At 31.6% G+C, this 24,975-nt stretch overlaps 2 protein-coding genes across 6 annotated transcripts; both read right to left on the reverse strand.

The window, feature by feature from the left end:
* Positions 1 to 693: 693 nt before the first annotated feature.
* Positions 694 to 11,500, reverse strand: LOC139493404 (uncharacterized). 4 transcript variants are annotated; one of them, XM_071281783.1, is made up of 8 exons: positions 11,243 to 11,500; positions 5,787 to 5,960; positions 5,185 to 5,387; positions 4,677 to 4,766; positions 3,489 to 3,544; positions 2,921 to 3,047; positions 2,065 to 2,189; positions 694 to 1,669 (listed from the first exon to the last, which is right to left on the reverse strand). In XM_071281783.1, exons 2-8 carry the CDS (start codon positions 5,937 to 5,939, stop codon positions 1,566 to 1,568), a joined length of 858 nt encoding a protein of 285 aa, XP_071137884.1. In that variant the 5' UTR covers positions 5,940 to 5,960; positions 11,243 to 11,500; the 3' UTR covers positions 694 to 1,565. The 4 variants fall into 4 exon arrangements, with proteins under 4 accessions (XP_071137884.1, XP_071137886.1, XP_071137887.1 ...); XM_071281785.1 differs by lacking the exon at positions 11,243 to 11,500 and adding an exon at positions 8,889 to 9,209 and having other exon boundaries at positions 1,349 to 1,669; XM_071281786.1 differs by lacking the exon at positions 11,243 to 11,500 and adding an exon at positions 9,018 to 9,156 and having other exon boundaries at positions 1,349 to 1,669.
* Positions 11,501 to 20,515: 9,015 nt separating this feature from the next.
* Positions 20,516 to 24,623, reverse strand: LOC139493406 (uncharacterized). Of its 2 annotated transcripts, none has more exons than XM_071281787.1 (2): positions 24,561 to 24,623; positions 20,516 to 22,272 (listed from the first exon to the last, which is right to left on the reverse strand). In XM_071281787.1, exon 2 carries the CDS (start codon positions 22,260 to 22,262, stop codon positions 20,607 to 20,609), a length of 1,656 nt encoding a protein of 551 aa, XP_071137888.1. In that variant the 5' UTR covers positions 22,263 to 22,272; positions 24,561 to 24,623; the 3' UTR covers positions 20,516 to 20,606. The 2 variants fall into 2 exon arrangements, with proteins under 2 accessions (XP_071137888.1, XP_071137889.1); XM_071281788.1 differs by having other exon boundaries at positions 20,516 to 22,883; positions 24,561 to 24,607.
* Positions 24,624 to 24,975: the final 352 nt, after the last annotated feature.

The following is a 24,975-nucleotide window of genomic DNA, read 5'->3' on the forward strand; positions in this document are numbered from 1 at the left end:
GTTATAAGTGAATTTTGGTCACATTTTGTACAAATTGTAATTTGTACAGACACGTTTTGTACAAATTATAATTTGTACAAAGTCAAAATACAAATTATAATTTGTACAATATTTTTGTACAAATTATAATTTGTACAAAATGATAACTTGTACACAACATATACATATATATATATTATATAAAATGACTGAATAAATAGTCAACGATTAATCTTACATGTACAGGACGATGGATCATGTAATATACATATATATAAATTAAATATAAATTTCAAAATGCTCTTAAAGTCCTTCAATTTTCGACATTCTTTCTCCTATATATATCGGTACAAATTGCACTGCAATATATGCACATTTTTTATTTTTAAAAAGGATGCGTTTCCTACCAGTTACAACGCAGGTTTTTACTGACAATTCCTGCCTGTATATAAAACAACTTTTAAAAATTGTGACTTGGATGGAGAGTTTTCTGAATGGCATTCATACTACATCTTCTTCTATTGTACGGATAGAGCTGACTTTCAAGTTTTTTCTATTTATAAACATACTTTTTTACTGTGTGTAATATATGTACAGGACAACAAAACCACAAAATTGCAAAACAGTACAATAGACAATACAAAATACTACATGTAACAGCTGGCTCCTTTACAAAAAAAAAAGGCGTACAAGGAAAGACAACTGAAACAGTCGTAAATTATTGCACTGATCTATAACAAATTTGATCAAAATCAACATATGCATAAACTACTTGACAATTATTTTTTGCATCGTATAAATTAAATATAACTTTGTTAAGTGGGATATTCGTCGTTTCGTGACTTGTGGTTAGTTACATAATGCTTTAAAATATATTCACGAAAAAAGATTAATTAAGGTTAATTAACAAGAAGTGTGTATATATACTTTTGAAAGGAAGTTAGACTATTAGGATATTACGTGGCTATCACCAAACAACAGGTTCGTAATATATAACTTCAGCGTCCCTGTCGTTAGAGTAAAAATAACTCTTTTTTTTATATAAACTGGAATCAAAAAGTTGACCAACATTTTTTTCTTAGTATTTTTTTTAATGTTTCGCTGATCGTTGACAGCTTAGTTTTCAGTGAAATATTTCATTTGTATTCAAAATGAGATCAATTTAACAATCATTCCAATTTTTAAAATACACACAATGAAAAAAGTTGACACATTGGCGTATGTGAAAGTGGTCAAGTAAGTTTTAATTCGAAGTAAAGATTTATCGTGTCTCTCATCAAATTTGATATGAAATATTCAAATGCATAGTAAATAAATGATATCTATAGACAGAACGTTTTTGGGTTCTACATCAACATGAGAACAAATATTCTAACTATAATGCTTTATATAAAAAGTGCAGTAGTATACATAAAACATTCTTATATAATATAATTAAAAATTAACGGATTATCATTTATATGCGAACTTAATTACAATTGAACACAAGACGGGTAAGGTATCGTTAACAGTATCAACAGCTAGTGCTATACAACTTCCGGTGTCAACAGCTGGTGCTATACAACTTCCGGTGTCAACAGCTAGTGCTATACAACTTCCGGTGTCAACCATTTATGTTCTAGAATATCATGCATTGCTATCCTTCTGTCTTCGTCGACTGTTAGCATCTTAGTCAGCAAATCCCTGCATTCTGAAATATTCATAAGACATTTGTTTATACATTATAACTATATTGTTGCAGTGTTGCATTTAGTTATCGGTATGTGATACATTTTCAGTAACTCACAGCACGGGCGCTTATGCATACAACTACTTAAGTTAAGATTTGTTCTGAACGACCGGATTGTTCTACATGTCCGACAATAAATTAAAACCATTCAACCTGTTTACCAACCCTATCAACTTCAAGCTGGGTCCCATTTCCTCCATAACAGAGCTTCTGAATCACTAATTTTATATGAAATTGCACTCTTGTAAAAGTGTGAATTATAGGGTTGAGTAAACTAACCTTCAGAAATGTTGCAGTTATTTCACAATCTTGTAAACTGATATTTAAAGTATGGCTATACTGCATACGAAACTTACCTTCAGAAATTGTGGAGGGAATTTCACAGCCTTGTAAAATACTAAAGTATAGGGATACAAAATTGTTTTTGGATTCCATGGTAAACGGTAAAGTTCCAATCAAAAGGTAAAATAAATTTACTCCTCTGAAAAAATATCAAAATCACGTTAAACAATTCAAACAGCAGAACTAGTTTAGGCTCTGTCTACCAATTGCATATCAGAATTATGGTGTTATTGTTAATCAAATTATCTATCTATTGATAACCAGAATCTTAAGGTTTTTGCCGGTTTATTTACGGTTCTCTGTGTAAAATTAATCAAAAACCTTTTTTGTTACATTATAATAACTCGAGATTTTCTATCTTTTAATGATAATCACAATAAGATTCATAAATGTTGTACGAGAAAAGTAGTGAAAATATATAGTTATAACACAATCTATATCCTTTTACTTTAACTTAAGGTAAACATTCAATTTGACTGAGTGACCATTTTATTTTTAAGCCATATTCGGTGGTGTATTCAGGGGAAGGCACGTACCTTTGATAGGAAATATATTTTAACAATTAAATCAATTTTGTTAAGCATCGGTCTGTCAGGCGGTAAATAACCAATTTGATGTAAATGCGCCACAATCCTAGATTTGCCCCTTATCTTTACAAAGGAAGACAGTGATTGAAATCTAGCCTTTTATGAAAGTGTAAGAATATTCTGAAACTTTAGCCGATAGGCTTAAGATAACTGAGAGTAATGATTACTGACTTAATAATTTTACGGTTCGTAGATATAATTATTAGTACTTGAAGACACTATATACCCATTAAATAATTAACATGCTAATTTTACGGTTTTAGACTGAAATGTTAGTACTTACAGACTCCATATATCTGACGCTGTAGTATAGTTTCTCTTACTAAGAACTTCCGGTGCAATGAACGAAGGAGAACCACAAAAGTGAAGTTTGTTTTCTATTCCTTCAAGACTGGTACTCAATCCGAAATCTAATCAATGAAAATTAATATGTAAAAGATTACTATATATTGAGTATCTAACTTTACATCGTTTACACAGTGATACTGTAAAATAGCGATGTCGATATTAAAATTTGAGGTTGATTTGGTGTAATGTTGAGCTTTTTGTATCGGGAAACAGAAAAGAACGGTTATGGGTTTATTAATTCATAACATAAAATATCGACACATATTTGAAGATAAAACAAAGAAGAGTCAATCCCAGTAGTTCAAATTGAGGATATATGGAAACCAACTAGAACTCAACATATAAGTAACTTGTTTCAACGATGTAGTTAATCAGGTTCGACGTACTGTTGGAGGATTGGAACATTGAAAGCAAATAACATCAACAATTTCCTATATCCGACATAATTCTGATAACAAACTATTAGATTGCCTGTATATATTAAATATTTAATCAAAGACTACCTGCTATTTTCACTTTTCCATCTTTTTCTAAAACCATGTTATCTAGTTTTAAATCCCTGTAAAATAAAAATCACTATTATTAACCACATCTTCTTATTTATACTTATGTATATTATATATCATGTTTTTAAAGGTTTTATTTATCCATGTTTTCAATATGTCTTCAATAATTAAGTGCATTCGTAAAGAAACAAAAAAGTTTCGTTTATATATTATGACATTGTATCAGCCGCATATTTGCAAAAACTGAAAATTTATTTTTTTGTTATCTATTTACCAGATCAGCTTAAAATATCTAAACACGTTGTTAATAATAGTAAGAACCTTAAATCCATGCTCTACGGCCGATAAGGGCCATTCAAATAAAAATATTATGTCGTAATTAAGACATAGCATGTCGTAATTACGACATAGCATTGTCGTAATAACGACATCACTATGTCGTAATTTTGACATAACATGTCGTTATAACGACATCGCTATGTCATAATTTCGAATTAACATGTCGTTATAACGACATAGCGATGTCTAATTTCGACATAATATGTCGTTATTACAACATGAAATTACGACAAAGCGATGTCGTTATAACGACATGTAATGTCGAAATTACGACATAGCGATGTCGTAATAACGACATGTTATGTCGAAATTACGACATCGCTATGTCGTTATAACGACATGTTATGTTGCGTTTGACATGATCCGAAGTTAAATATGGCCGCCAGTCAGGACAAAGTTTGTATCAAAACCCTAATGTAAACATATTCATTTTTTTTTAGAGTGATAAATTCTGATTTCAATCAAGCTTGATTGATATTAAAGTTATTTACTCTATATGTATGGACATGATAGAACTTTATTTCATAATCAAGTCGAATAGGACCCTTTAGCCTCTATTATATTTGGCATGTATATATGTAGCAAGAAGATGTGTTTAGTACTCGAAGGGTAATGTGTGCTTTTGCAATTGCCTGTCTTCTGTCATCGTCTGTAGTTACCGTTTACTTTTATTTCTGATTTCGTTTAAGTAAAATAAAAAAAAAATTTCCGTTTTGGTCTGAAGAGCTTGGTCTATTTAAAATGAAGTTGCTGTCGAATTGCCTTATATTGATTATGGATGGAGAAGCACATTTATCTTGTTTATCCTTCATATATGAATAATATATTTTGTTTTCTGCGAGTTACCTGTGTAAGACGCCTTTATTGTGCATATAGTGTACAGCTGAACAGATCTGTCTCATGATAGATTTACCCTCCGTTTCATCTATCTGTTTCCTTGAAGACAAGAAAAATAGACAGATCTTTGTTAATTAGATATTCAGATAACAATAAGAATAACTATATACAATTCATTGCTCGGTCAAGTTAAAAAAAAATAGAAGAAAGAAATAACTGTAACATCTTCATTGGTACTAACATTGATCTTATTTTAAACAGTTTGCTAAATGACTTATTAACGTACGGTTAGCATCGATTGTATTACACTAAACATTTACTCGTATTACTACGAAGTATATTATAAATAAATTTATATTGAAGTACATGTGTTGATACCTATATATTGCATTAATGGTTTTAAATCACAATTTTTTTATTCAAAAAAGTATTTTTTTCTCCTTTTTTTTTAAAGTTAGTATTGGTTCATTATATCTATATACTTGGTTCATCATTTTAACTATAGATATTTTTTTACTTTCGTTTTAAATAATCCTTCATATTTTCTCCTTCAACAAGTTCTAAAACCAGATAAAAATTGCGTCCAGTTTCCATCCACTCCAAACAACGTACAATATTTGGATGATCTAAACCTTTCTGCACTTTAATTTCACTGCAAAATCGTTTCTTTATTTTCTCCTGCTGCAGAATGGAACTTTTTGGAATTATTTTTATTGCCACCTAGTAAAATAATTAAAAACACAAACTGAAAGCTAAGCAAAGTCTTATTTTCAAGGTTGAGAAATCACATTAAATTTGGTATGATGTTTTCTAATAATTAATTACTTTGTAACCACTTTCCTATGGAACTTTTCAAGTAAATACTGTTAATGTGGTCTGCTACTCTATTGGAATACTTCCACGTTCTGAGTACTAAATTAAATGTATAACCGAAACTCAAGATTAAATTATCCAAGTCCTGTTTATAAATATGAAGATCGTAACTGCAGATTCGGGTTACAATGTTTAAAGAAAACAATTGATATTAAATACACAAACGTGAACAGTTGATTTCTGTGTATCTATACATTATTATAAACTTAGCATTTGACCTGTGTTTAGACCCACCAAATGTCTTACCGTTTGTTCATTCTGCAGATGTTTGCCTTCTCGTACAGTGGAGAACGAGCCTTTTCCCAGAGTTTTTCCAATCTTATAGTTTCCCACCTGCTTTCTAATATCCAATGGTATAAACTGATCCTGGAAAACATCCTCAAACATCGAGCCGGCCATGGTTAGGGAAACCAGTCATTTCTGTAAGGCATAGAAAACTTATGAAGACTGACAGAAGGCAAAACAGACATAAGAATATTCATTAATGCTAATATCAGAAAGCGGATACAACTATCAATTTAGGCATAATATGCATTGCTGAAAACACAAACACCGACCGTGTCGTCATTAGCTAACGTCAAGGTACCCAAATTGCACCTATTTGGCAAAAATAGCCCCGGAATTCATACAAGATGTCCTAGAGACTAAACAATTTGTATTTTTATGATTTAATACTATGCACGTCTTTCAATTTAGGTAAATATATTTAGATATACACAAAACGTTCACAGTGTTTATCTTCGAAGTGTTCACTGAAAAAGTTATATGTACGGAAACGTCGCCATGCGAGGTAATCAAAACGTCATCCTTTTAAAATATTAAAAAACAATATGTTACAAGCATCCATTTCTTAAAAAAAATAAGAGTAAGCATGGACTAATGAAAAAATTACACAAAATTAAAGCTCTGTTGTTCGACTTTTGACGATGCGAAATTAACCACGGATGCAATTTGGATACTCCTCATTACAGAACGTACCATTAATTATTTGGAGGTCAGTTCAGACTAATTTTTCTATGATTCGATATGGATTTAAAATTAAAATTGGTGAAACCATATAGTAAATAATGATATAACTACAAAATAAACACAAAATGGAAACTTTTGCCTGGAGCCTAAATAAACATGAAATCTTTTTAAATTAATACCGTATAGCTTCTGCCACAACAGACAGAAATTCGAAAAAAGTAAATGGACACTTACATGAACTTGTACGACAAATCAAAGAAGCCTCAATCAAATCCATAGAAAATATTACAGCGGATGTATGTGTTTAACTTTTTTTTATAAAACTATCAGTCCGTGTTCTCACATCATTAATGTCATAAATTTCTATCTGAATACGATATATAGACCAAAGTAAACTACAAGTAGCGTGAAGTACGCCCTAAATTACTAAATCCTCATAACTTTATTGTCAATACACAAACAATTTTAAAGTTTCAACTCCGAACTTAAAATCTCGTTTTGAGGTAAGTATCCGGCTTATAATGAAGACCAGTGTAATGGACTTACAAATACCGTTTGATATAGATTGTCAATAAACCCTTAATTGTATATAAAAGACGCTTGAACCCATCTATAGTTTATCATTAAATATTTCCATATCATATTTACATGTGTATTTGTAATTTAAAATTATTTACAAAAGGGCATTTAAATTTCTTTAAATGGATCCGACTTTTCACATCAAGTGAGGTTTGTTATAAAATTAGGAATTTAACAAAACCCTTTGATTCTGTAGTAACCTGTTTCATTACATATTTATGTTAAGTAAAAAATGTAGCGGGAATCTGCCAGAATTAACTTTCCTTTAATTGTTGTTACTAAATGTTTGTTATAAAATTCTTATATTTAAAATAAAATATCGACAAGTTCGTACACGATTATATAACATCAACTATATACTGCCATTTGTTTTGCTTATGTATAATCGTTAAAAAAATTATTTTGTTCATCTCCTTGAACTAGTTAGTCGGCTAGAATACTTTATTTTCGTTCCTTATTACAAGTACATAAACATTTAACGGGAAAAATGGGAAAATTTAATGGAAAACTGAGACATGTATATGAGATCACAGCATAAAAGCCTGAAAGGAAGTAAAAAATGAAAAGCAACACCGCTCTGTTTATTGTTCCTTTTTTCAAATTTGCAATAAGGGCTTCAACACCGAGCATAAGCTCATCTCTCATAGCAAATGAGAAATTAAATATAAACAAAACAATTAATAATTCGTGTATCAAAGACCACTTGAAGCTACTTTGTTTTTTAAGCTATTCCAAAAAGTCAGAGAAACAAAAACAGGAATTAAGTTAAGCAAGTATTGAAGCAGTCTCCAGCAATTTAATAAAATAAGGAAATTATGATTAATTGGTTTTTTTCGTCAACAATTTACAAAATTTAATGTATTAAATGTACTTGTTATGACTTGTAGACAATTCTACACAGATACAAGGATTGCATATTAGGTAGAATATCACTCTAACAGTAGGGTATCTCGGGTAAAATCGACTTTATTGTGTGTAAATAACCTTATTTCTAGTACAGAAGCTTCAAAATTGTTGTTTAAAAATGTTAGGTAATCTGTATTTACGGTACATATCTTTTAGCTGACTATAAGGTACGTATTATAAAAAAAAATTATTGTTGAAGGCTACGCGGTGACCTATTGATGCTTCATTTATACCATGTTGGAATTTTGTCTCAAACTTACAATATCAAATCTTCTGATTTTATAGAATTTTGAACACATATGCAAATGATATGACATACATTTATCAACGAAAGTACAGATATATAGATGTTCTTCGTCGTTTAACTTTTAGTAGTTGCTGTTTGGCCTTCACCAAATGTAACGCTAGATTTCAACATTTTGTCTTTGGGTAGCTGTCTTATTGTCGTATACAAAATAATTTTTTTTTTTTTGGCAAAATGATATTCATATCTATACAGACTGTAAGTTATCATTCATCAAGTAAGATTAAGAGGGCTTTTAGAAAATCAAAGTACTATGTACAAACATGTAAAAATTATATACAAACAAAAATACAGATCGTTAGGTACTCGCAGTTACTAGTTTAAAGCTAACAACATCTGATAAGGTTAATTTTTATAGATCCATGACAAAGATATCAATCAGTACACATCCAATGGATTTAATATAAAGAAGTCATAAACAGTCAAGAGAAAAACTTGATTTTGTGCAATTCCAAACTATAAATATCGATAGAAAGAATGAGCTTAATGTGCATAGCAGTACTATTTAAAGATGTAAGATATACATGTTATTTGGAGAGTTGTCTCATTTACAATCATACCCCATCATCTTATTATTATGTCATACTTACATATCTCCGATCGTCGCGATATAGCATGTGTGTGCTGAGGTTGCGCAAAGCAAACACTATAATCAATCTATCAACTATATATACTATGAACTGTTAATATAATATGCTCTATCACTTAATTCCACTTACACACAACGAAAACGATCAATGTCAGCATCTTAAAATTCCATTATTTTTCCAATGAGAAGAAGGATCATTGCTGTTAGATGCTTTACATAATATCTGAGGTATCAAAATGTTTCCAGTTCTTTCTATAATATTATTAATCATGTTTTTAAGACCACCCGTCTGTTTATTATGTTAAATTATTTACTGTTATATGTTTACAGCCGATTAATTGATTAGGTATTTAAAAATACTAATAACTTAATATTCCGTCAGGTGACCAATAGTTGTTTATGTCTAAATATTTTTAAAGGACTGAATGGAAAATGTAGCAAGAATATGTGCTTATCGTATTTGTAAATAAAAGCTAATTTCACATGAAATATTCAATATTGACTTGTTTCATTGTGTTCATAAAACAAAAATCAGTAAAAAATAGAAAAGAACGGCAAATGACCCGTATGACGTTTATATATGATGAGAACGAATTCATCATTAGGCATGTATTCTTCAATTTCTTATGCTATGTTTTAAAATAGAATTCGATTTAATTTTTGCATAACAGCATAAGCGTTTACAAACATCTTAATAATTTGCTCTTCCTTTTAAATTCCAAAAATATTTTGCATTACAAAATGCCTTTAATCAGCTTAAATATACTATCGAGTGTACTAATGTAAGAACACTATACTTATAAAATTAAGCGTGTTTAGATGATGCAATTACAAGAGATTTGTTACATTGTAACGTTTTCTTTTGATATAACAGTAACACATTAATAAAATACGTTCGAGTTCGGACATAACTTATGTATAAGATGTTTTCATGGAATGTACAATCCCATTGCTGATGTATTTTATAAAGATAGACCGTTACTAGAATCCTAAATACAATACGGTATAACTCACTAGAGGAATAACGATGGAATGGGGGATGGTTTTTTAAATAGATAGTTAACGTCCCTAAAAAAGCCTGTTTTAGTACAGAAATAAGAACATGTGTTTTGATTGCGAATGAGACGCTTGACAACTTTTTTCCAGACACCAAAACGACGTTCAAGTTTAAAACTATATGTACCCTAACAGCATTCAACAATGAACCGAACCAATACCGCATAGCAAGCTATAAAAGGCCAGGACACCAAAAACTAACAAAAAATTGCAAACCAGAATTTAAATGCCAGCGACTAATTTCACAAAACGAGAAAATTGACATTTTAGTATACATTTTTGTAAGTTACGACGTTTGTTTTTTGTTTGTCGTAAGAATATTTTGGTGAGAAGAGATCTTGATTTGTGTACAAAACCATTCCAACATTTAAACATAATATATACAATATATAGAATGTGGCGGGGTTAAACATGTCTGTTTTACAGCTTTTCAGTAATGGTTTATTGAAAATTCACCCGTTTAACCAATGAAAAAAGAAGTTGCAACAGTGGCAGCCAATAAGGGAATAATTATATAACAACAACAATATCTATGTAACTGTGATCATAAGGCAGAAGAAACATTTTTCTTTCAAAGAACATCTTCTTTTAAGCGGTTCAAACTTTGTATAGCAGCAAAACAATATCTACAACATCACGTTTAGAACAACCCATGAAAGAGTCGTAGGATTCCTGTTGCATGGCAACATTTTTGTCCCAATCCAATATACCTTCAGTTTCCTGTGGCAGTCCAATTTCCCCCATCTATCATCCCGAACAGCCTCTATTATATAATCTACATATTAATTGTATTTACTGTTTATTTGTTTTCGTCCTGAACACGCACGAAATACTTGCCACTGGACGTTTAGCAACAAACAAATCACTCAATCGACATGCAGAAGCAGTTAATTGGAAGACGCTTTACAAAAAAGTTCATTGATTTCAAAAAGATCCTTTGTAGGTAAAATGCTAGAGAATATAAAGTCATGTCATATTTTTGAAATATAACTAAAAAAGAGAGAAAAACAATGTCAACCCTGTGTGATGACGATAGACCTTGGACCTGAATTTATTAAACTCCAGATGTACAATTTTGAAAAGAAAAAAAACAACAGAAAACATATTTTGCACTTGCTGGCATAAAAACTAGAGCAGCCTACAAAAAGAAATCAATTCATAGCTTTTAACTTCATCAAATAGGTAGACATTTCTTTTATGAAAGACACAAAAGAAAAAAAATATTGTCGTCCCCGCTCTCCCCTTAATTGGTACCTAATTTCCGTTGGCGATGCTACAGTGATAACGAAATCGACTTACCTGACCGACGTATAAAGTTGTCGACCCGATATCAGCATACTCCTGGGTAACCTGGACTCTTTCAAAATGTTATCTAAGTCATCGAAATAATATATAAACAACTACTGGCATGCAGTCCATTGAAAACCTGTTAAATTGGCAAGGTAGTTAGTTCATTATCAAAGGTATGATTTATTGCTGTTACTTGTCAACACCTCGCACACAATCAAAATATTTACAGTACGTATTGATTTGAAATGGGTTCAATTTACCATACACACCTATGAAATGAGTGCATTATATTTATTATTTCGGCAGTAAATAATTGAATAGTGCATTGAATTAAACGTACTCATGTCTAACGGTATTTAAACGGAATGAAATATTTTGTTAAACTTTTAAATCAAGGGTTGTTATAGTTAACTATCGATCATTATTGGTAAAGACACATATAAATCCAATATAACCTTTGCATGATCAAAATGAATTAAGTTGAAAATTGGTTAATTAAGTGTAATTAAAGGGAAATTCCGCGATTTTTTACTTATCATCTAATTATGTTCATCTTAACATAAAAAACACATTTGCAAAGTTTTAAATTTATATTCCTTCTAATAACGGAGAAAATCAAGTATTTGAAACTTTTTTGGTTGAATTCTCGAGTGGGTCGTGACGTATTAGCCCGATTTATTGAATTCTGGGAAAAAATAAAATCTGTTTAACTCTTATAGCTTATCGACAATATACGTAATTAAAAGCGCACAGCTGACGAATGGTCGTAGTCATTAACCACAATACAAGAATGAACGAAAATGAATATGCATATACCGTTTTGTTTTGATGAATTAAACTCCTATTAAATTATCTCTAGTAAATGTTTTCGAATAAATTTCATCAATTATTGTTGAGAATTTTTTCATAAAATATTTATTGAACATTTTTACTGATATTGAACTGAAATTATTTCAGTTCTATTTACCGTTATTGTTTTGATAATCATTTCAATGCAACTAAAGTGTGAGCAGAGTGTGTATATTATTTTGTAAAGGTCACTGTATATTTCTCGGCTTGAGGTCAATTTGTTTACCTTGTAGCTATTTAGCCGCAGGTGTGAGTTCAAGCGTACACAGGTATAAATGTTGTTATTTGGAAAGGATAAACAGAAAGGGTTAGAAAGAGTATGCTGTCACGATTTTAATACACTAAGAGTTTAATACACGATGAGAATAAAGATACAATAATTAAATTGTGTAAATTAATTGAAAATAAAATTTCAGATTCGTAATTCCGAAAGTGTATAAAAATAAAAGGAAACAATTTTTGATTACTTTCTTGGCGGTAATTGGCGTAAATGAAGTAAAAAATGGTAGTTTTAATCTTTAATAAAAACTAAATGCAATATTACCCAATTTGTTATACCATTGCCAATCTGTTTGATATCATTGACTTTACCGGAATTTTTTAACTTGTATTCAAATCTGGCTGTGTTTAAATTCTTATAAAACTATAGCAATTTTAAAGTTTTTAATTGAAAAAAAAATACAACATACAAAATGCATGATTTTTTTGTTTTAGTTTCTTTTTAACATTTTATTCTTGCATAATTAAATTCATTTGACAATCATTTACACGAACTTTTTATGAAAAGAATACCAATTATCTAAGCTAAGGCATTATTTTTTTTTACAATTTTTTTTTTTTAAATTCTATGATAATATTTTGTGCAATGTTGAACATGATAGCCATCATTAATCCAAATAAGTAATACAGTAGTTGTAATAAAACTTATATCTTAGTCATGCATAACTGATATTGACGAATTTAGAATAGTTTGTCCATACATCGTTGTTCTTGCAACAATCATTATTAGTATACATACATGTAAGTTTCCTGACGTATAAGCGCCACTGAGGATGAGTTCCAGAGAAAGCAAAATAGTAGCGTTTCGTTCGTTTGTTTGTTGGGAAAGGAGAGGAAATGCAACCACTTGTACAGATAAACGACAGAATTACCATACAAGCATTTATAGTCAATACAAACAGAAAGAGTTCCCATCGTTGGACAGGGAATATGAAGGCTTCCAAGAATGAACTAGTGACATGTCTAACTCTGAACAGTTAGAAAACGGACTATCGACATCGACCGCTTGTTCTTGATATTTGAAACTGCATGCATATATACGTATATGTTTATGATTGTGATGAGTTCTTGCGACTGACAAAAACTAAATTCCTTCATGGTTATATCTTGCCATACTTTTATATTGGTTTGTAAGGTGATTACTCAAAATCATTATTTGAAAATCCTGTTTGTGAGATGTAGATTCATTTCAATACAGAAATTTCGTCTATGAATTAAGTTCCACAAGTGTATAACACGGAGAAGCTCTGAGGGTCCATTACTCCCATTTTGTTTGGGTGTGAACCATCGATGTTTACAGCAATATCAAAGAATAAGATGATGATGGTAGAAAGATCTATGGGCGTTATGTGGCAAATAGTACATGCATATCGGACCATGAGTTGTCAATTTGTATGAAAAGATTTCCGATACAACCATATTATTGAGAAGCAAGGTTTAAATGCTATACTCTCGTACTAGTATTACAGGGTTCTTGTCTTGTGGCGTTCACCTTAGACACACATCTTTTTAACGATGTTTAAAAAAAACGACAGAACCAATTTAATGTCATATTTCCATATTTTTTTTAAATGTAACTAAAAGTCTTTTATCTGACAAGAATACCCCTATTTAGCGGACAAGTAATTTATTCTTTTTTCTGTTATTGAATACCAAGAGAGAAAATAAATCCCGAAATTAATTTGAAACTTTGATACTCAAAAGTTTGCCAGCAAAATATTCACATCCCTTGGGGATAATTAGTGTTCGTCCAGTGGCATATATTACAATTGTGATGACGAATTCCTTCCTTTGTTCGAGAACAATCTTATTGAAATATAAATCTGTGATTTTACTATTTCCCGTGACAACTTCAATGAACCAAAGCAAAAGTTATACATCGACCTGTATTTAAATCAAATTGGTTCTCTTCTTCTTCTGGTATACAATAGTCTATCGACATTCGATGATTACCTTCTGTTGGCATACGTGGACTAGTCTATTTACAAAACTTTTACCCCAATTTATTCAAAATATATGTTTTTTTTTTCTTATGTTTAATGTATACATGTATATATTTTAAATTGCGCTTTAGTTCCATAACTTTCAACCCAGTCGTATAAACGAATCATCGGCAAGTGCGTACATTTTATAAATCAATATTTCTGGTATGTTCCAATCTGTCCTTCACCATTGACAATGAGTATATATTACATTTTCCCAAATTCACCCTTGGAAAAAATATTTAAATAGATTTTAATTCCATCAAATCTTATTTTTTGGGTATTATTTATATTTTTATGAATAATATTCTTTACACCAGAAATGTTATTTATAAACAAGCGTATGAGTTTAGTAATGACAAGTAAGACAGAGTTGTATATTATACATCTGATAGTTCAAAATGGAAAGTTATAAGTTATCAGCCGTGTACACTGATCAATACATGCAGAAGTGAAACGATGCATGAACTTGCAAGCCCGACAGGAAATCGCTTGAATACCTGGACGTGTCACCTCACACCCCTCCCAATACCTTTGAAAGTAATACCTGTAGCCATGCTGGTGATCAGATGAGGGAAGATTAAAAGTTATTTGAAAAAAGTTTATTACTTTAAAGAATTATGAACAAATTAGATTTTCGAAAACAATTTTCACGGATCACTTATTTATGATTTCAACTTTGACTTTTTACCTAATTCCAATATCAACAGTTTAAAAACAAAAGACCGTGGTAATTTAAAAAAAATAAGAATATTTTCCGTATCAACTTGAAGTTAGTAAGTCGGATAAAACAACCGTACGATTGCCAAGATATCGACATGCAATTACGACTACATCGGTTACTGTAGTTTTGTTCCTTTTGGGTTTATAGACATATCGATTTTATTAACCGGGAACGAAGACAAAATGGCTGAACGGATGGAAATGATTCTCTAAATTTAAAATCGATGGTGATCGCTTATCTAGCGGAATAAAACTATAATATCTATGAATTTGAGCATTTTTATGCCTAATGAACATAATATCAATTTTTGATTTTTTTGCGAAGTTTCCCTTTAATGCGAATTAACTTCCGGTTCGAAAATGTAAAATATTTACTTGAATGATTTTGATTGATACATCACAGTCGACAATTTAAAATGGACGACAGAAGACAGCAATCTATACACACTGTGCTTAAACGGCTGTGGGTAACTTAACCACAGCCCAAGATGGAGCCGCCTTGCGTCGGTTAGATACTTTTCTTCTATAGAATAACAATACCACGAATGCATCAATTAAACAACTGAATTTAAAAGTTGTATTGATCGTTTAGGGAAACCTCTAAACTGGAAAGGTGATTAAATTCTACAAAATAAACGATCACAGCACGATTTTAAAAAACACTTAGGCTGTCCGTAACTTCAAAACAACTTGTCCGTAACTTTTTTCATCATACCAATAGAGATGTCCGTAACTTTCAAAGAATCGGCATACGCGGATGTAATGTTTAAACTGATGATAGAGATTGCATCGAATACATATTCACAAAACGAAGTAGATGTCTAGTATGATATAATTCATTGTATCGATGGAAGACAAAATTGGGAAAAATATGAAAAAAATAACGATAAATCCGCAAAACTCGGGTCTCATTTTGTATAACGTCGGGGTATCCGAATCGCCAAGTTCGGAGGGTTGTTTCCGATCATGCATAGCAGTATGATAAACTGTTGAAACATATCATTGTTCGTTTTTATTTTTGAACAAGTAGACTACACAAGTATTTTTTACACATACATGTAGCATGTATACACTTACTGATTTTCTGCCAGCAACGACAAGGGTAGAGTGAATCCGGGATTTTGGATTTTGGAGGGGAACCCAAATTGCCCAGGCATGCAGTTGATAGACTATACGAGACTTAAGTGCACAAACTTTTTCCGTCTTTTTGAAAAAGCCAAAAACACTTTTCTCTCATCCCCACAAAAACCAAGATTTACAATAAATGGGAAAATTTTAAAAAAGGACATTTTGTATAAATGAATAAACCTAGTTTTACAGCAGCTGCATATTTCATTTGTATGCAAGTTGCATTAAATCTCATTAAACTGAATAAAACTAAAAGACACAATAGGTAAAAGTCAGTGACAATAAAAGAAAAAGAGCAGTCAACATAGTGTAACAATTTGACATAATATATAAAAATATAAATAACTACGTAGGACAACAGGGTAATTTAATAGTCTAACAACCCCTGATAACATACAAAGAGAGAAAAAAAAACATACTAGGAAACATATTCAAAAAATCATAACACTAACTAACTGGTGGGATGTATAAATACCGAGCCGCGTCAAAGAGTATTCATCAAAATACACATAGAAAGAAACAGAGGTGAAGGTAAACCACAAACATATAATTAAACTCAAAACATTAAAGAGTATGGAAAAGCCTTGGTCTGACAAGCGAAAAACGTCGATAAGACGCACATCAGTAAATAAAAGTTCAAACCATAACCAGGATGGAGTACCACAAACCCCACATAAAACTTCTGTGGTGTAAGTATGATGCGTTAATAAAATCACATTTGGTGGTGAATGAGTAGTATAAACGTCCGCGAAGGTTACAAATATGATGTTAATTGTCTTCTAATTGTTGAAATTATAATTCTTAAAATTTTAAATCAAAAGTTACCCACATCTAAAAATAAAGTTACGGACAGTCTGCTTAGTTTCGATCAAAAAGTTACGGACATCTTATGCATTTTTTAAAGTTGACCTTGCGCTTTAGTGAACTCTATATTAACAAATTTATGGTAATTGTTAGTCATTTCTTTGTTCAATAATCCTAAAAAATATTTACATTCTGCATGAAAAACGTCGCAAAAGGTACATTTTGTATGAATTAAATATCAACGAGTTTAGAGTCCGCCATCTTGGGCTGTGGGGTAACTTAAGTTACCCACAGCCGTTTAAGCACAGTGTATACATATATATATAAAAAAATAGTGAATATATTTATCGAACTATATAACAATCTAGCAATGAATTCCCCTCCATCTGGTGTATACGGCGGTCTTGTATTAAGAGTAGCGAGTATTTGCTCTTTGTTGAAGGCATTACTTTGACTTCGAGTAGCGAGTATTTGCTCTTTGTTGAAGGCATTAATTTGACTTCGAGTAGCGAGTATTTGCTCTTTGTTGAAGGCATTAATTTGACTTCGACATGATGAAATATACTAAGGTGATGCTACTGTTGTTTTATGTGTTTGTAGCGATTTTGTCTCATGAATAACATTTAGTATTTCTTTATATTTTATTTTATTTTGAATATTAAATAAGCATAATTCAAATAGAAATTATGACTTTTAATGGCCTACTAGGTTAAGCCATTGTATTTGAATCACTGTATAAATTCAAAACACCTTTTATATAAATCGACAGCCTTGTCAAAAAGGGATCAGTACAAACTCACAAAAGACTATTATCTTGGTATTAGTATTTATTGTATGACGATTGTAAATATATTTTTTTATCATCAGTCAGCAGTCAAAGATTCGATACTGACATGATCTAAAACTAACTTTTTAGAAGGTTCAGCTGGCTATGTAGTTATAGGTATTGACCAATCAAGTCGGTATATGTCATTTAATCTGTACGGCTCTGAATTCAAATAAGGTGCCCTGGAAGGGTAAGGATATGATGCTTTCCATGCTACACTCATAGAATGACATAAACGTCAAAGTCAGAAATAGAATCACAGCTTGTTCATATAATTTGAAATAGCGCCCAAATGTTTGATTCTGCAACTGATTAAAAATATTTATTGCAATATTTGTTTGACTATTTACTTGTATTCACATATAAGAATAACTAAAGAATACCTTCATTTCATATCACTGGTGATTATTATTTTAGATGTAGTAATCCTACATGGAGTCAACAGACATTGGTCATCTTCAAATAATTTCTTTGCAGACATATGTTATTGTTTGAAAAAGTATAAATTATTCGAAACACTAAGGATTTTCTTATCCCAGGAATAGATCACCTTAGCCGTAATTTGGTACAACTTTTTGGAATTTTGGGTCCTCAATGCTCTATAACTTTGAACTTGTTGTGGCTTTCTATTTATTTTGATCTGAGTATCACTAATGAGTCTTTTGTAGACGAAACGCGCGTCTGGTGTATCAAATCATAAGCCTAGTACCTTTGAGAACTATTCGTAAATATTACACTGATTAAATTTCGTGCATTTGCGGCGTTTTTCATTGTTAACCTTCACCAGAAACCTGTTGTTCAGTAGTTGTCATATGTTGGTTGAAACTTGGTTCATAAGCGTTTCTCGTTTCTCGTTTTTTATTAAAATTAGAACGTTGGCCTTATTGTTTGGTGTTACACTAGTCATTTTTGGACCCTTTATGGCTTGCTGTTCGGTGTGAGACAATGGTCGGTGTTCAATTCGTACTTTGACCTATAATGATTTAGTTTTTACTAATTGTGACTTGGCTGAGAGATTTGTCTCATACCGAAGACATGACGTTACTTCGGATTTCACACGATTTCGCAACTAAATGGAACTTGAAATTTAATCATAAGAAATCTAAAGTTCTAGTGGTTGGGAAGCGGTTAAGTCCGGAACGAGTCTGGTCTCTTGGTGATGTAAATATCGAGGAAGTGAACGAATATAAATACCTCGGTTACTACATAAATAGATCACTAAAGTCAAATTTCCATGTAAATAACTATTTGAAAGATAAGATGGATAATATGCTGAACTATTTGTTACGTGTCCTCGGTGAGCATGGAAATTTTAACCGTGTTAAATTTGGAGACGCCCTTTGGAACTCGGTGCTCCGGCCTTCTTTAACACACGCATGCGCCGTCTGGATGCCACTTTCAGCTACAAATATATCGATCATCGGCAGTTGGCAATACCGCGCAGCTAAGATCATTATGAACACTAAAATGAATATTCCCCGTTCCGCTCTCCTTCTCGAGCTTGGATGGGAACCCGTATCTGCATTTATCACCCGCCAAAAAGTTGCGTACTTTAAAAGGATTAATAACCTACCAGACGATAGACTGTGCAAGCGAGTCTTTAGTGAAATGGTTCAATTAAACGAAAGTGTCTGGAAATATGTTCAAGAGATGAACACCTACACGGAAAGTATTGGGTCTAATAAATTTAACTGTCAATATGGTAGGGAAAGTTTAATTATTGATGTTACTACTAAAAGTAGCATTGATTTGTATCAGCACTGCTATATTAAGACAGGTAGCCAGCTATACTTAGAGGACATAAGCGATTTTAATTCATCCCGTCTTAAACTGCTCGCAAGAACAAATTATTTGCCATTAAAGCAGTTTCTTTTTAGAATGCATATGTCCGAGGACAACCTATGTCCCATTTGTGATTCAGGGGAGTCAGAAGATTTAGAACATTTTCTGCTCGGGTGTACATCTCTTGAACAAACCAGGTCTAAATTTTGCACCTTATTTGCCTCTTTTAATGATAGAAATGTAAGTTTTCTGGAACTGTCGCCACGTGCACAAGTATTATTTTTAGTTGGCGATATTGGTTATGCTTTTAACGATGAAATTGGTTCATTTTATGATGTTTATGGAAGAATGTATCTCTTAGAATTATTTAGATTACGTCAAACTATGGTTGAACCAAAATAAACCTTTGAGTTAACTTACTCGTATGTACTATTATATACTGATTGATCTTAGTTTTTATGCTTTATACATGCTGCATGGTCATATTTGTCTATGAGTGTTTTAATTACATGTATATTTTAACATTCTATAAATTGTTTTTTTTTTTTTTTTTTTTTTTTTATTATGATTATGTATTTTAGAAATCTCTATTTTTGTCTTATTAATGTGCCATGTATGTTATTGTTTCAAAGACATTCTATAATGAAACCATTAACTAAAATGTATATAATTGTAAATAATATAGTATAGACGCACCATCACTTCTTCCCTGATGACTGGTGCCCCCGATGTAAAGGGGTAGTTTTCTAAATAAAATATATATATATATATATACCGCATCTTTTTATATCTATGTGTTGTAACATTCTTGTAGACATTTTAGAACCGAAATCAGAAACACAAGATTATTAAAAAATAAGTTATGCTTACTTTCTTTGCACACATTTGTATTATAAAAATTAGACAAACTGCGCAGATAAATTTAATAGAATGGCAAAATTAGAAAAGAACTTCAATAACTCTATAATGTTCAGTCATCCTGCATTGTAATATCTAGTATTTATTCAACTTTATAAATTGCACTGTGTGATCTCTCTGAGCATACTAATAATAATTTATTCTCTTTATCAAGACTTATCGCCCTTGGATTACTGATACCATCTCCATCCAATGATTTTTGTTTGAACAGCTTGCCATTAGGTGACAATACAACGATGTTGTTGGACTTTAGCCCGGCCACGAAAACATTACAATTGTTGTCGACTGATATGCCGCTTGGATTTTGTAAAACAGTTTCGTCCTTGAATTTCCAAAGAACAGAACCATTGATATTGTAACAGATAACAGTGTGTTCCTGCCAGTTCGAATAGAAAATCTCATCTTTAGACCCTACAACATAAGACTGATAAATCGGGTCACCTACGTTTAGCGTAGTAATTCTCTCTGTACGCACATCCATTTTCTTGACTTTAGATTTATCGGTTGTATAGATAATCGAACCATTGATATGTGAAATACCAAAACCGTAACCTTCAGCTCGTATGCGTTTTATAACTTCTTTTCGGTTCCTATCAATGAATGTTATTTCGGCATCATCAGTGACTGCAAGCCTATTATAATCTATACACGTGACATCGTACGCCATTCTTAGCTGTAGTTTTTTATTCAGACTACCATTAGGATTTAGAAATACGACATGAAAATCACCTGTGATAATAATATCACCTCTAGGTAGTAGTAAACACCCTGTTACGCTCATGCCTTCTGGTAACGGTAGTTTTCGTAGTAGAGTAAGTTTGACACTGTTAATTGTAGGTTTTTGTGTTACCATGAACATTTGTATTCCCTTAGCTTGTCGTTTTACATACGTTTTGCTTGCAGGTAATTTTTTTACAGAGAATGCACCAAGTTTGATATCACCCCTATCTATATTCTTAACCATACTATCATCGAAACAGAAAACAATATTATTCAAAGCGCCTTGTGTTTGTAGAGAAGTGACAGATTCCTCTGCTTTCTGCAGGTCCTGTTCAAACTTTTTCGACGCTAAAAACACCTGCATATTGGAAGCATTTTCGGTCATAAAAGATAAGCTGTCATTAAATTCGCCGGCACATTGTTGGTGTTTAGATAGCTGTTCGATAACTCTATTGATATCTGTTTGATGGGTTGATAATGCTGTTTTTCGTTGTGATTCTAGATTATCTAACTGTTCATTTAACTGTTTTCGTATCTGTTGGATTCTGTTTTCAATTCGATTGCTTTTAAAATGTAGCTGTTGTAAGTTTTGTATCTTTTCTTTGACCATATATTCACAAAAGGAATAAATATCTTTAAAACCCTCTGCTAACTGCTCAGTCAGAAATGATCTTTTGGTATCTTTTAGGAAATCATCAACAGCTGGCAAATTTGTACAGTGACTGTGTAAAGGATCTATACACTTTCTGCAACATAACTGCTCATGCGTAATACAGTAATTCTGAAATGGTGCGTTATGTTGTTCGCAGTATGTGCTCAATTCCCTTACACTAGCAGGTAATTTCTTATAATTGTCTATTGAAACGACCATATGTTCTCGTGTTTTCCTAGCGCTGCTGTGGTGATCTGCACAGTTTGAACAAAATGCCTCCTCACAATCATGACACCACACCACTGATTTCTGTTTAATACCTCTGTAGTCACAAGCTTCGCAGAAAGTTATCGTATTAGACGTCATACTAATATATCTAATAAATGAAATTAAGAGATAAGATTATCCCCTCGTAGAAATAGAAAATAGAATTTTCATCCCTTTAATATGAAAGAAAATAAAGCCAATGTGTTTTGCCTGATGATATGATACATTGTTTTTCTTTCGTGAAATAGAAAAAAAATCATGTTTCTCAGCCAAGATTATTAATACTTAGCTTTATTCTAAAGCAATACTTAGTGGTTTCTTATATGATGGAATAATAGTAATAAAGAAACGTAACAGTTCCCTCTTTACTGCTATGCCTAGCTCACTTTATTTGGGACCCTTAACACAAGTAATCGTCTTCATTTCTCTGAACAAACATTGATTAACTGGCTGTAACGTTTCATTGGTTTTATCTGTCATTAGCATCACAGTGAGTTCCACATTCTTAGAATACGTGACCAAGTGGTTTCTTGATGCTCAATCTCAAGATTTCTTTTTCATGTGTTTATATAATAGTTTATCATTTTGTTCTCATAACTCGATCATCGTCTCTTACATAATGTTTGGTTTATTTGTTTTAAAGTTTCTGTGTATTCATTTCTATTTGATTTTGCTATCCTTCGTAACTAAAAACATCATATGCAACACAATCATATAAACCTAATTAAATAGAAAAAGAAGATGGAACTATTATATCAACAAGAACCCGGTAAAAATAATACGACATTATTAACGGCCTTAAATCAATGTATTCCTTTTCCTAAGATATATTGATATACAAATGTATTATGAATTATTTGTTCAGTTTAGGGTCCGAGATTTCTGAATCGCTGGACAAAATGTAGACGGTGTTGTCTCGATTTCCAAAAAGCATGAGTTCGAATCTCGTTGAGGCAAAAACAAAACACAAATTTGACATTTAGCATTGTTGTGCAGATATTGAGTGTGATTATGAATATATGTGTTTTCAGCCGTGTATCATCTTCAGTGGTGATTCAATGAATAGAGTTTAAAGGTAAGTTACAAACCCTTATAAATCTATCAGTCAACTTATAGACATCATACAGTAGTTGTCGTTTGTTTATGTAATTTATACGTATTTCTCAAATCTTTTTTTTTTTTGTGTATAGATTAGACCGTTGGTTTTCCCGTTTGAATGGGTTTACACTAGTAATTTTGGGGCCCTTTATAGCTTGTTGTTCGGTGTGAGCCAAGGCACCGTGTTGATGGCCTATAATGGTTTACTTTTATAAATTGTTATTTGGATGGAGAGTTGTCTCATTGGCACTCACACCACATCCTCCTATAGGGGTAAATTCAGTAAAAAATCTCCCATTGACTTTAATGCTAATCTATGTGTGGAAATAAATGTATACCTGATTTACCTTTAGAAATTAAAAACTTTCATATATCATTCATGAAAGTACAAATGTAGCCCTATCTTTTGCAACAATAAAAACATAGGGTCATGCGGCATGTTTGGGCATTCACATGGCCTTGTTTACAAACAATGTAGATTCGCACTGAATTCCTATACTGACCCCCATTACCTTTCAACCCTGACGGGGAAAAAAATAGTACATTCTGCATTTATTTTTTATTTTTTTTCAACTCTAGTTTTGATCCATCTACCAAAAAATATTTATTACAAACATTATCTACCAATCAGAAAAGCACATGACTTCACTTTTAGACAGAAAGCTCTCCCCCAAATGGGCGGTCCCTGATGACGTATATCTATTTACTGAATTTACCCCTATATCTATCATAACAAAGTTTAGGTATACAACGTGTAAGTAAACATATGATATCTTTCTATATTTAGATATTTAATAAAATTTATTAAGCGGAGTGGATAAGGCGTTGTACACAGGCCATTCTGCTGATACGTAAAAACAGGGCGTTGAATCCAATTGACATTATTAGAGTTTTAAGTGTTGTCTTATCATTAAATAATGTGATATGCCCATTGCCATATGCTCCAGGATCCCACAGTTTTCGTTCGAAGATTTTACATATTCTATGTATGTGTCGTTTATCTTAAGTATACATTCATTGGTTATTGTTATAACTTGGCAGCAAGTCCTTTTCGAACATTGGTCTACGTCTGGTTAGGGTATATTAATTCTATACCAAACATTTGAACCACGTCATAGTGTCATATATATTTTTTATAATCTTCCAGGTGCGAAAGCTCTTTCTAAATTGATTTTCAGGAGAATAATTGGACACTCGTAAAATGAATTGAATTGCATGTTTATATCGTTATCTCGACACATGCTGCCACCAACAAACGTCTTGTAAAGAACTATGTAAATGAATATTTTCATAACTCACCTATTTCCTCGCTTAAGTAAATAGCTTTAGTTTCGTTTTCATGGAGTGTTAAAAAAACAAACCAAGTCGGTCGAAGCTAAAATTCCGGATATGTGGTTGCCTTTATTTTTGTATTTTTTTAAACCATTGATTCCCAATGTAAAGGAAATGAGATCTTTGAAAATACATATTTAAAGAAAACAATAACAAATTTATCAGATAGAAAATGAACAATAAAGGGGAAAACATACTACACCCATTTGTTGAATCCTTAAACAAGTAAAACTATATAAGAATTTTATAAGTTACGCATATGACCATTATTGTATAGAAAGTCAGTTTCCTGATAACAACCGCATATTTCCTCAATTTAAGTATAAAATTGTAACTATACATTCTACAAAACACTTTTGTGTTAACCAATTGACGAGATGCA

This window comes from Mytilus edulis, chromosome 10 (genome assembly GCF_963676685.1).
Source record: "Mytilus edulis chromosome 10, xbMytEdul2.2, whole genome shotgun sequence".
Taxonomy (NCBI): domain Eukaryota; kingdom Metazoa; phylum Mollusca; class Bivalvia; order Mytilida; family Mytilidae; genus Mytilus; species Mytilus edulis.

Coding starts and splice junctions, on each gene's coding strand:
- LOC139493404 (XM_071281783.1), bottom strand. CDS start 5,939: ATGGCCGGCTCGATGTTTGAGGATGTTTTCCAGGATCAGTTTATACCA. Junction 4,767..5,184: donor AAGGATTATTTAAAACGAAA/GTAAAAAAATAT, acceptor CTTGTCTTCAAG/GAAACAGATAGATGAAACGG. Junction 3,545..4,676: donor AATAAAGGCGTCTTACACAG/GTAACTCGCAGA, acceptor TTTATTTTACAG/GGATTTAAAACTAGATAACA.
- LOC139493406 (XM_071281787.1), bottom strand. CDS start 22,262: ATGACGTCTAATACGATAACTTTCTGCGAAGCTTGTGACTACAGAGGT.